Raw genomic sequence first — 13,101 nt, forward strand, 5'->3', positions numbered from 1 at the left:
GCTTATGTGTTCTGAATTTTATGTTCTCTTTTGTTTTATAAGCAAATGAGAAATTATAGCCTCTATTCATAGTGCATTTGATAGTCTTAAGCTGCCCATTGGGACCCTTAACGTTGTAACATGAAAACAATATTGTAACATGATAATCTTGGAAGTGAGAGTTTGGTTAGAAAATAGCTTTGTGAAAATATGTCAGTTTTCATAAATCTGATTAATATCTTTGAATGTTGTCCTCACAAAAGTTTTAGACACTCAAGAGTTTTGTATATAATAGGCTTACTTTTATTGTGTCATTTCTATAGTGGATTTGTATAGATCTCAAATGGTAATAGTGCTCATACATCACAAAAGTAACCCTAAAGTGCATGAGGGAGTGAAAGTTTAATCAGAAGAATGAGAGGATTTCTATGAATGCAATTTGTCACTTCATTGGTAAGAGAAAAAGAATTCTGTTTTATGGAAATAGCAGTATTAATTACTTAACATGTATTAACTTGTTTAATTCTTACCTGTGAAGTCAGTCTGATTAGTATCTTCATCTGAAGGATGAAGAAACTAGTATAAGGAGTAATGACTAGTAGAGCAGCTATGCTGCTTCAAGCCAGTCCACTGTGGATTTTATTCGTTCCCTAACTTTGTCCAAGATGTCTTTTATATATCTATAGAAACATGTTTGCTTAGTTGCCATGGTTCCTTCTCTTCCAACTACCATTCCCTTAGGATTTTTCTTTATTTCTCTTTCTATATCCCCCATTGCCATATGCCAGTATTGGGCAAGGTTTGCCTTGATCTATTTGAAAACAGTAAAAGCAGATACGGGCTTCTCAGGTGGTGCAGTGATAAAGAATCCACCTGCCAATGCAAGATATTCAGGTTTGATCCCTGGATCAGGAAAATCCCCTGGAATAGGAAATGGCAACCAGCTCCAGTATTCTTGTCTGAAAAATTCCATGGTCAGAGGAGCCTGGCAGGCTACAGTCCATGGGATTGCAAAGAGTTGGACATTACTGAGCGACTGAGCACACACACACACACAAGAGCTGTAAGCGGAACTGCTCTTCTGGACTTTGTTGTTCAGTCACGTCTGACTCTGCAACCTCACAGACTCCAACACTCCAGGCTTCTCTGTCCTTCACTGTCTCCCTGAGCTTGCTCAAACTCATGTCCTTTCAGTCGATGATGCCATCCAACCATCTCATCCTCTGGACTTAACTCTGATCAAAAAGGTAGGCCTAGTCAGTGAAGTAGAATTCTAATAATTTCCATGTTTATAGGCTCAAACTACCGCACAATTGCACTCATCTCACATGCTAGTAAAGTAATGCTCAAAATTCTCCAAGCCAGGCTTTAGCAATATGTGAACCGTGAACTTCCAGATGTTCAAGCTGGTTTTAGAAAAGGCAGAGGAACCAGAGATCAAATTGCCAACATCTGCTGGATGATCGAAAAAGCAAGAGAGTTCCAGAAAAACATCTATTTCTGCTTTATTGACTATGCCAAAGACTTTGACTGTGTGGATCACAATAAACTGTGGAAAATTCCGAAAGAGATGGGAATATCAGACCATCTGACCTGCCTCTTGAGAAATCTGTATGCAGGTCAGGAAGCAACAGTTAAAACTGGACATGGAACAACAGACTGGTTCCAAATAGGAAAAGGAGTACATCAAGGCTGTATATTGTCACCCTGCTTATTTAACTTATACGCAGAGTACATCATGAGAAATGCTGGGCTGGAAGAAGCACAAGCTGGAATCAAGATTGCCGGGAGAAATATCAAAAACCTCAGATATGCAGATGACACCACCCTTATGGCAGAAAGTGAAGAGGAACTAAAAATCCTCTTGATGAAAGTGAAAGAGGAGAGTGAAAAAGTTGGCTTAAAACTCAACATTCAGAAAACGAAGATCATGGCATCTGGTCCCATCACTTCATGGGAAGTAGACGGGGAAACAGTAGAAACAGTGTCAGACTATTTTTTTGAGCTCCAAAATCAGTGCAGATGGTGACTGCAGCCGTGAAATTAAAAGACGCTTACTCCTTGGAAGAAAAGTTAAGACCAATCTAGACAGCATATTGAAAAGCAGAGACATTACTTTGCCAGCAAAGGTCAAGGCTATGGTTTTTCCTGTGGTCATGTATGGATGTGAGAGTTGGACTGTGAAGAAAGCTGATCGCCGAAGAATTGATGCTTTTGAACTGTGGTGTTGGAGAAGACTCTTGAGAGTCCCTTGGACTGCAAGGAGATCAATCAGTCCATTCTAAGGAGATCCCTGGGATTTCTTTGGAAGGAATAATGCTAAAGCTGAAACTCCAGTACTTTACTTTGGCCACCTCATGCGAAGAGTTGACTCACTGGAAAAGACTCTGATGCTGGGAGGGATTGGGGGCAGGAGAAGGGGATGACAGAGGATGAGATGGCTGGATGACATCACTGACTCGATTGGACATGAGTCTGAGTGAACTCCAGGAGTTGATGATGGACAGGGAGGCCTGGCGTGCTGCGATTCATGAGGTTGCAAAGAGTCGGACGTGACTGAACTGACTGAGGCCTTTATAGTGTACAGTGGGTATTGAACTATAGTATTGCAAGTAAACCAATGAGGGAAGGAAAAGGGAAAGAGAAGGGCTGAAAGCATATTACTGTACACACACACACGCACACGGTTGGTAGTATCCCGAAGAAGGTATCCTGAGTCTTCAAGACTAACATATTCTGAGTCATGCCCTCCAAAAGTAGTATGTGCTTTTTTAAAAGTTGGCATTAATATCCAGAAAAACTAGAAAGGGAAAACTGTCACATTCAAACCTCTGGCCATTGGTGAATGATAACTGAGAAAGTGATCACTTTTTATTTTTCTCTTGTATCTTCAAATATATTCTCAGAATGGAATTGAGTAAAACAGATATTTGGTAGAAGGGAACTGATGTAAGCTAATGTAAGTGAAATGGAAGGAGAACACCCAGGGCTTTAAATTAGTTGGTTTTTTGATCCAGTTGAATTTAATGGAAAAGCACTGAGAACTTGTGTCTGAGATTCATCAGCAATCTTCAGCAGTGTTTCCGAAACATATCTAGTTAGAACAGTCACTTCTGGTGCCTGTTAAAAATACCCCCATGGGGGGCATTGGAGTTAAGGATATTAATGTGAATTTATGACTTTGAAAAGAAGTGGGTGTATGTGGATGACATCTATAAAGCATACATGTTTAAACATATATATGTTTATGCATATATATATGTGCATGTATTTCCTACCTCTGTCCACTGAAAAGACTAAGAAGCAGACACCCCAACTTAATGAACACACCTAGCACCCAAATCTTTGCCTAGTACTGTTACTCCCCACTAAGAAAAAGTAGAGTTTCTTGGGAAAATGGCTTCCAGGACTAGGGCAGGATAGGTTCAAGTCAGGGCTGGAAGAACTTGTTTTGACAGAAGGTGGAAAACTGCTCAAAAGAATGATGAGGCAAGATGCGTGGACACAGAATGACTTAAAGAAGCAGATCCCACTGACCAAATCTGGAAGAGTTTGAACACCAAAATAATTAAGTAAATATTATTACTTATTGTAGGCTTCCCAGGTGGTTCAGTGATAAAGAATCCACCCGCAATGCTGGTGACTTGGGTTCAATCCCTGGATTGGGAAGATTCCCTGGAGAAGGGAATAGCAACCTCTCCAGTCTTCTTGCCTGGAGAAACCCATGGACAGAGGAGCCTGGTGGGCTCTACAGTCCATGGGGTCACAAAGAGTCAGACACGACTTAGCAACTAAACAGCTATTACTTATTGTAAGGAATTATTAGTATATTTTATAGAATTATAATAAGGATAATGTACTTAAGAATTTTAAATCATTGAAAAATTTGTAAGTCCTTATCTCGCTTATAAATAGATAAACAAATTGGGAAGAAGAGCGGTCTTTGCTTACAGTAGAATGCCCAGTGCTTACTAATAAGTGTGGAAGGAAAGCTGGAGTTGGAAAGGTCTCATTTTGCAGCCATCATGGTAGGATCAGGCAGGAGAGGACTGGGCAGGAGTCATCAGTGAATGCTAAAATGAGGGTAGTTGTTTGATGCAAAACAGAGTATTTGCATAGTCTTAAAGTGTATTCTCTCGACTGCTTTTAGTTTAAAAATAATGAAGGACTTCCCTGGCAGTTTTGTGGTTAAGACTCCATGTTTCCTCTGTAAGGGACATGGATTTAATCCCTGGTTGGGGAACTTAAGATCTCACATGCTGCACAACCAAGGGGGAAAAAGATCTTTAAATAGCACTAACTAAATCACTCCCTGGGTTAAAATCTTGGTTGACTTTCATTAGAATAAAACCATAATTAAAGAAAAAAATGGAATGGTTTTTTAAAAAATAAAGCTATACAGTAGAAAAATCAAGCAACACCTTTATGGGTTGTTTCTAAGGGACGTCCAGAGGACACAGCATAATTTATATAGCATTCCAATTAGAAGGAAACATCAGATAAATGTAAAATGAGGAAGTTTTAATTGAAAAGTCGGAATTGAGACTGTATTATTTTAAAATGTTAATACGATAAGGAAAAGAATGGCTGTGGAAAATGTTTCAGATAGAGAAGATTAGAGAGACATGATAGTTAACTTCTCATACTAAACTATATACTGTACTGGATCAGAGGAAACACTACAAAGGATATTATTAGATCAACTGACAAAATCTGAATGGGACTAGATTGATGAAATGTATGAATGTGAATTATAAAGTTGATAATAGCAATGTGCTTATGGAAGTCTTAGGAAATATACACTGGAGTATTTAGGGGTAAAAGACCATGAAATACGTAACATGTCCTTGCTGCTGCTGCTAAGTCGCTTCAGTCGCGTCCGACTCTGTGTGACCCAATAGATGGCAGCCCACCAGGCTCCCCTGTCCCTGGAATTCTCCAGGCAAGAACACTGGAATGGGTTGCCATTTCCTTCTCCAATAACATGTCCTTAATGGGTCACAAAAAAGTTCTGTATGTGTTAATAGAAACAGAAGAAATGATAAGGCAGATAGAAAAATGTTCACATTAGGTGAATCTTTGATAAAGCCTGTGAAGGATCTTTGTACTTTTTTTATTTTGCAGCATTTTATAAGTTTGAAATTACTCCCAAATGAAAAGTTATGAAAAAGAAACTAAAAAAATACTTTCGCTGGTTCCTTTTCTGGAGATCCTGACTCAGTGGGTCTGAGATAGAGCCTGGGAATTTGTGTTGTTGACAGTTCCGCAGGTGATACCATCAGAAAAGTTTGACAAACATTGCTTAAGTCATTGTGAAGAATGAAAGAAAAAAAAGACTTAGTGAAAAGTGGGCAAAAATTGTTCTTGTTCTTTAAAAAGGAAAGCTGATTCTGCAAATCAGAGTTCATTTAGCACAAGGTTGGTGTTAGGCAGAGCTTCCCTGATAGCTCAGCTGGTAAAGAATCCACCTGCAATGCAGGAGACCTGGGTTCAATCCCTGGTTTGGGAAGATCTCCTGGAGAAGGGAAAGGCTACCCACTCCAGCATTCTGGCCTGGAGAATTCCAGGAACTGTTTGGTCCATGGGGTCGCAAAGAGTCGGACACGACTGAGCAACTTTCACTCCTCGGTGTTAGGTAATATCTAGACTAAATTATTTTTCAATAGTATATGTTTCCTAAGGGAAGTAATGACAAATAACAGCCAGCAGCGATTCTGTAGGATTAAGGCCTGTCTGGTGAATGAGCCTTGTTAGGTTTATTTGATAGGCATAAGAGCCTTTTTCCTCTTCCTCTCAGCCTTTGTAGTCAATAGATGCGGTTTTAAAATCTGCCACTTAACTAGCTTAAATAAAATTTCTCAATTTCTCAGCTTCCTTACTTAAAATGGACATAAACTACACAATTGATAAAGATTGTCATGGGGCTTCCCCCATGGCTCAGCAGTAAATAATTCATCTGCAGTGCAGGAGAAATGGGTTAGATCCCTGGGTCAGGAAGATCCCCTGGAGGAGGGCATGACAACCCACTCCAGTATTCTTGCCTGGAGCATCCCATGGACAGGGGAGCCTGGTGGGCTACGGTCCATAGGGTCACAAAGAGTCAGACACAACTGAAGTGACTTAGTACACAAAGATTGTCATGAGGATCAAAGATATTATGATATAGTTTCCAGTACAATTCTTTGCGCTTAGATTTTCAAGTTGTAATTAAGTATATATCTGTCTTTATGTATTTCAAGGGCTACCATTTAAAAAAAGGAATAGATTTACTCTGTTAATTCTAGAAAGTAAAATAAGGATCTGTGAATTGAAAATATGGAAAGGAACATGTTTGATTATTCAATGAAGAACTGTATAATAACTAAAGCTGCCTTAAAAATACAGAAGTGTTATAAGGAAAAAAATTGTAGATAATGTAAGCTGATAGATTTTAACTAAACTTACTGTGTAATCATTTCATAGTATATATCAAATCATTTACATTGTACACCTGAAACTCACAAAATGTATATCTCAATTATATCTTGATAAAACTGGGGGGAAAATTTTTCTTTTTTAGTAGAAGTGACTGGCTCTGGATAAAGGTACTCACTGAGGTGGATGCTGAGCTCTTTATCCCTTTACACGGGTGTTATTGAAGGGACTTTTATCTTCACAGGAGTTTGAATTAAATCATCTCTGAGGCCACTTTTCACTCAGATTTCTTCAGCGCTCATGGGAGGACCCTAATTAGTGATTGTGCACTAAAAAGTTGTGCTTCCGGGAAAATTTTTATATACTGAACAGTACTTCTCAGGTCATACTTTCTGAGGACCAGTTTTTGGTTTTTGGTTTCTTTTTTTAAAGGAACTGACTCCAGTCTATCAAGACATCATTCGAGAGCTTTTAGCTATATTCTTCAACCCTAAATAAAGTAACATGGAAACTCCAGAGAGAACTGTTAACTCTTTTGTGCAACAGAACTCTCTTTTCAACAGCTTTTTAAAAATGAAGAGCTAAAAAGAGAATTGTCATGGTCCTATCTTGCCATTGCTATTTGAAAATTGTTTGATAGATGTATATGACTAAAACTCTAAATTACTTTTTCTCATTAAAATTTCCTGAAGGAGAGAGAAGGACAAATGACTATGTTCTACAGCCATATTTTAGGTGTTCAGAATCTCTCTTGAAACTGCTGGATTTTTTTCCTTTTTGGTTGACTTTCTTGATAAATTTTAATTTTTTAGCAATGGTTATGAAAATTAGAAACTGTTTTAAACTTTTGAAGAGCCATCTAATGCTTTCTCTGTGTGAGAGGTTAGCTAAATTGATTAGATAATATTGTAGAGTTAATAAAATTAAGATAATAGGGTATATCATTAATCTTGGTTCAGATATCCCAAATGAATATAGTTGGTCACAAAGGAATCCTAGCTGGAGAAATACAAATGAATCAGAAAGGAGAAGGGGAAAAACAAACCCTAATTAGAGTAGACTTTTTAGATAAAACATCAAGGTGAATTTCTTCTTTTGCTGCTGAGTGGATGATTTATAAAGACCTTTAGAGGTAGTGCATGGCTGTTTTGCACTAAAAGTTGTCTTTCAAAATCGTAATATATTGACCACAAATGTTCCTATATGTGTAAGCTGCAGACAGAGATTTGAAGTTCTACTATATCTAGACACATTCTAATAAGGAAACACAAAGATTATTTCTAGTCACATAGAAGATTATCAAAACAGATGAAAACATCAGCTCTTCAGAAACTATTCATTCTCTGTTTCAGTCCATGGTGAAATACGTTAGTGTTGAATAAGACTTTCTCTTTGTTGGATATTTAATTTTTATGATTGCTAGATTAAGGAAGTTATTGGTATAATGAGTGATACTTTAAATTTTTAAAATATGAAATAGCTTAATCACGGGTAGAGGAACTAGTAGATCTTTTCCATTTTTTACTATTTAATTTTAATGGGGGTGGTATTTTAAAAAAACAAAAAGATTGGGTTATCTTTTGCCAAAGTACCTAGGTATTTATCTTTTAGTGTTTCTAGACTTCACGGTAGGAGTTTTAAAATCGAGCCCTTCAAAAGTAAACACTATCAACAAATGTTGCTTTTAAAGAAATGTATTTTATTGGAAAATTACCTTTTTCAATACCTCCCTTCATGTAGATTATAAATTAAGAAAATTACAAAGTTTTAAGAGTTGGTTCATATTCTTATCAAAGCCAAGTCCAAAGCATTACATTATAGCTCCCTTTGAACAAAGCATGTACTTTCACATCATACTGCCTATTTTTCAAATTCTGTTGACTAGAATTACCTACAGCCCATGTCTTGGGATATTTTTATATGCATTTACCACTAATGTGTGGTCCCCAGAACTGCTGAATCTGAAACTCTAGGATGGAGCCTAGCAATCTATTTAACAAGCCCTCCAGACCACGTACATGGTTTCAGTAGCTTTAACAAGGACCTCAGTATTGTACAGTAGAGGTCTGTGAGGTTAGCAACAAGAACATTGCACCTTCATTCATGTGACTGCCAACCCAGCCAAGCATGAATGCTCAAATAATTTCCAGTTTGATTCTGCCAAAGAATATTCAGTGAACCAAATGGAGGCAACTTGTCTCTTGAAACAAAATAACAATATATGGAAGTAATTAATAATTAATGTTTGTGTGTCTGAATAACATCTGACTTATTAAAAAGAACTAAAATGAGAAATTGAGAATCAGGATGTTTATAACCAAATAGTAGTAAGCAGTGATAGGAAGAGGAGAGCACTACCTTAAAAATCAGGTCAGGGCCCTGTATGAATGAATTTGAGTAACAAAAGAACCTTGTTCTTCTCACTTCGTAGAATACTTCAGTAATATTTATTAAAGCTAAATTTCTAAAGAAAGCAGTTTTATAAAGAAAAATGGCTAAGATACTTCCCACATTATTAACTTCTAAACCTTAAAAAATTCCTACTTTTTTAAAATAGAACTTTTTAAAAGTATTTTAAAATACTTTATATTACCAATATAATGGGAATTTTGGAATATCAAGTACATCAACATAACCATTTTCCTTAGTCATACAGTGGCCTTTCATTACATTACTCTTATCTAAATGCAGAAAGTAATAATGTATATAATATGTTGCATATACAATATGTTAGTAACCCTGTTATCATAAACTCAGATATTCTTTTCCTAAACTTACTGTGGCTTAAAAAGTACAAGGTACAAGACTTTAGAATAGCATATAAGTCGATTACAATGAAGAAAAGATATCCAGAGGCTTTTTGGAAATCTTACTAGAATCTGCATGGAACTTTTTTTTTTAATGCATGAAACTGTTGGCTTAAATAGTGGGTTTAAGGACTGAAAGAATCTGTGTGGGTAACATCTGTCTTTGTTCTTTAGTGTTGCTATGGATTATAATATTATGTATATCTTTACATTGGGAAGATCCTCTGGAAAAGGGAAAGGCTACCCACTCCAGTATTCTGGCCTGGAGAATTCCATGACTGTATAGTCCATGGGATCCCAAAGAGTCGGACGTGGTCCTGAAGCAGCTGAGTTAATTTTAATAACCTAGATATATTTGGCTAGTAATATATTTTTCTTCCTTAGCCTATTTGAGTTTAGAAACCTTTATAGAAGTGATTATTCTAATTTGATGTTTTCTTATTTCAAACAGCTAGTTAAAGGCCTTCAGCAAGAGCTCAATCGATTATATTCCCTTTTCTGTTCCCGGAATCCAAACTTTGAGGAAAAAGGGGGTAAAGTCTCAATAGTGTCACATTCCTTGGGATGTGTGATCACTTATGACATAATGACTGGCTGGAATCCAGTTCGACTCTATGAACAGTTGCTGCAGAAGGAAGAAGAGTTGCCTGATGAACGATGGATGAGCTACGAAGAACGCCATCTTCTTGATGAACTCTATATAACAAAACGACGGTAAAAAATATCTTAAAAAGAAATTAAACATGGAATCACTGGACTTCTTAGTAGAAAACTTCAGATTTTTCATAATAAAGAAAAAATACATTGTTTAGGGTACAGAATAGAATATTCAAAGATTATTGAATAATATGCCTAATCAAGCAAGAGACTATTAATTTTGATACTAATTACATGTGTTTTCCTATAGCATAAAATTACCCTCTTCCTCTTTTTGCTTCTTTTTTTCTTCTCAGTTAATTAGAAATGAAATCTAAAACTTACTCCATGCTGAGTCACTGTGTAGAATCTGATGGGCCTCCACCTTTGTTAGTATTGTGAAAATAATTTTAAAGCCCTTTTTTCTTGGCAAATATATTTTAGACAGATTTTATAATTATTTAATCATTTACATCCTTTCTAATACTATCTTTTTTAGTTGGATGCATTATTTTTTTCTTCTGATACAACTGGTAGGTAGGTTAACTGAACAAAATATAAAACGTAAATCAGGTAGAAAGAAGAGTATAAAAATCATGCATAATCTCATGTGAGAACTGTTAATGTGTTAGAATATTTTCTTAAAAAAATAGTAAATATATATACTATTGTATCAGACACACTCGAGATTATAAGTATCCATTAAGTTAATAAGCCCCTGATTCTCTTAATCCTAGAATATGCCTGATACTGTCTTTTAATTCTTTGCTACATTCCTATCTTCATCTCTAATTACATGCTCTTGTTCTCTTGATGATCATTCAGTTGACTCTAATAAATCTGTGAAAAGTCACTCATTTTGATAGCATTATATAAAACAGCCAATTTAGTTAACTTAAACTTTTACTCAGGAAGCATTGAATTTATTTTCATCGTACAGAAATTGTCTAAGGATTTCATTAGAATTTTATTAACAAGTACCATAGGGAAAATACATAACTTTTATAATATCAAAATAGCTAATAGTTTTTAAAGAAAATGTCATGTTGCAAACTTTAGCACTGTATTTTTTGTTTGTTTTTTGTTTTTGTAATGCTATATTTTAGACAAATTCAAGTAAAATGTTTTTAAAAGGTTTAGAAAATGAACTGAACCTTCTTAAGTTTGTTCCATTGTTTATTAAATGTAAGTACATACAGAACATTGCATTAGGAAAAAGTTGAAATAACCCGTGTTCATCAACAGAGAAAGGCTAAACTGGGTTTATCTATATGCTGGGCAATTAAACAGTTGTTATAAAGACTGCAGGTAGGTTAGGAGGCAATGAAGTGAAAAGATTGCTAAAATTCACTATTAACTGTAGAAAAAGGAAAGCCATAGAAAAGGGTGTGGTATGAACATTTGGTGTGGTTTTTTTAAAGTGTGTATATGCTTGTATGTGCTTCACATTTTACTAAAGATCCCCCCCAAAAAAACATATTAACAGCATGTATTGGAAGAATAGGGTACTTTTACTAATTATTTCATAAACTTTTATAGACTTTCTGTACTACAGCAAGTTCATTTATTAAATACTATCAAGGATTAATTTGAGGAATTGGATGATTTCTTTATGCTTAGTGAACTAGTGAGCATCTAATACTTATGAAATTATGAATATGAACGTGTATGTAATCTCTTACTCCTCCCTAGGCTGCGAGAAATTGAAGAACGGCTACATGGATTGAAAGCATCATCTATGACACAAACACCTGCCTTAAAATTTAAGGTAAGGAAAGACAGATCAGATTTTCATTGTTTATCTCAATTTTTTTTCAAGCATCATTTGAAGCAAGACGTTAGGGATCAAATGAAATCCTAATTATTCTTTGAAGTGAGTCTTTTTCTGAACCCTTACAGTGTGTTGGACCCTGCTGGTTTTTAGATTCTACTAAGAAAAGAATGGACAAGACTCAAAATACATAACACGGCATTACTGGGGCTATTACACAGAATAATATATAGGCACAAGAAGGAGGTTTAATTTTGCCTATAAAGGTTTATAAATGAATGACATTTGTACTTAATGTCTGTAAATTGGATATTGCCAAGTAAAGGAAAGAAGAAATGCTCTGTTCTTAAAAGAAGCAGCGTAAACAAAGTTGTGAAGGGATATAACCCAACATCCAAAAATAGAGACAGATCTGGGAAATATCTAGTATTTAAAATTAAATGTTTGTGACCAACTAGTTGTATATGGTAAGAAAAATACCTGGAAGTATATCAGTGATGATTCCACGGATGGAAAGCTGGCGTGTCAGCTGAAGGGCGTGACCGAAGCACAAGATGTGCATGTGATGCTGTTAGTTTGGAGCAAGGTGAGCAAACCAGTTCAGCTGGAATATACAAGATGCGGGGCATGAGGGCTGTGGGAAAGGAGGAAGAGAACTTAGATTTGATGGGAGAGTGGAAAGCTTTTCAGGGTTTTTGAGCATCAGAATAGATCTGTCTTAGCAGTGGTTTAAAGAATAAAAAGTAGCAGAGACATTGACATTGGCCTATTGGAAAGGACACAGCTTTATAGCTGAATAACAGCTTATTTGCACTGTTAAATGGAGCATGACAAAAGTCTCCTAATACTCATTTCCAGTTGAATATATGCACATGTCTAGTGTACTGTGTTATCTCTTCTTGATACCTGTTTCTTTTATCATAGGAACTTAACATACGTGTTACATGCTAGAGTGATGCAGACATACTTATTCAATCTATTTCTCTGACTTCTAAAGTTTTTTTTTTTTTAACTTTTACAAGCCGTATAATAAAGTTATAAGATACATCAAAACCCATAAAAGCATGGTCTTTGGAGTCACCCCCACCTGGAATTTGAATTCCATATCTACCACCATTATTATATATAATCAGTGTTAAATATGTAGAATTGCTCTGATAGAAAAAATAAACTCTTCTATTTCATGTCCTGGGTTTTGTTGACTATGATCCACTATGTATATTAGAATCTCAAGATTTAATTATCACCTTACTAGAATTTATGCCCTTGTCAACCACAAATTGGCACTTGCCATCTACCTCCATAAGGATTAAATCATGTGCTGCTGCAGCTGCTAACCTTCAGCAGCCCCCTGAAAGGAGTTTGGGGTGGAGAGCGGGGGGCAGTTCAGGGGAGGGGGGTTTGGAAGACTGGCAGGACAGGTCTTCAGATAGCTAGGTATTTTCCAGAGCCAATTTTATGAGCACAATTCTTGTATCTCCTCATGTCTTTAAA

General features: G+C 36.1%; 1 protein-coding gene across 3 annotated transcripts in view; it reads left to right on the plus strand.

Moving 5' to 3' along the window:
* Window positions 1-13,101, plus strand: part of DDHD1 (DDHD domain containing 1) — a 64,484-nt gene that overhangs the window by 35,004 nt on the left and 16,379 nt on the right. For all 3 annotated transcript variants that reach the window (XM_068965469.1, XM_068965466.1, XM_068965467.1), the window contains 2 exons: window positions 9,652-9,914; window positions 11,529-11,604. In XM_068965469.1, coding sequence (XP_068821570.1) covers window positions 9,652-9,914; window positions 11,529-11,604 — 339 coding nt within the window. The remainder of the gene's footprint in view (window positions 1-9,651; window positions 9,915-11,528; window positions 11,605-13,101) is intronic.

This window comes from Capricornis sumatraensis, chromosome 2 (assembly GCF_032405125.1).
Source record: "Capricornis sumatraensis isolate serow.1 chromosome 2, serow.2, whole genome shotgun sequence".
Classification (NCBI taxonomy): Eukaryota; Metazoa; Chordata; class Mammalia; order Artiodactyla; family Bovidae; genus Capricornis; species Capricornis sumatraensis.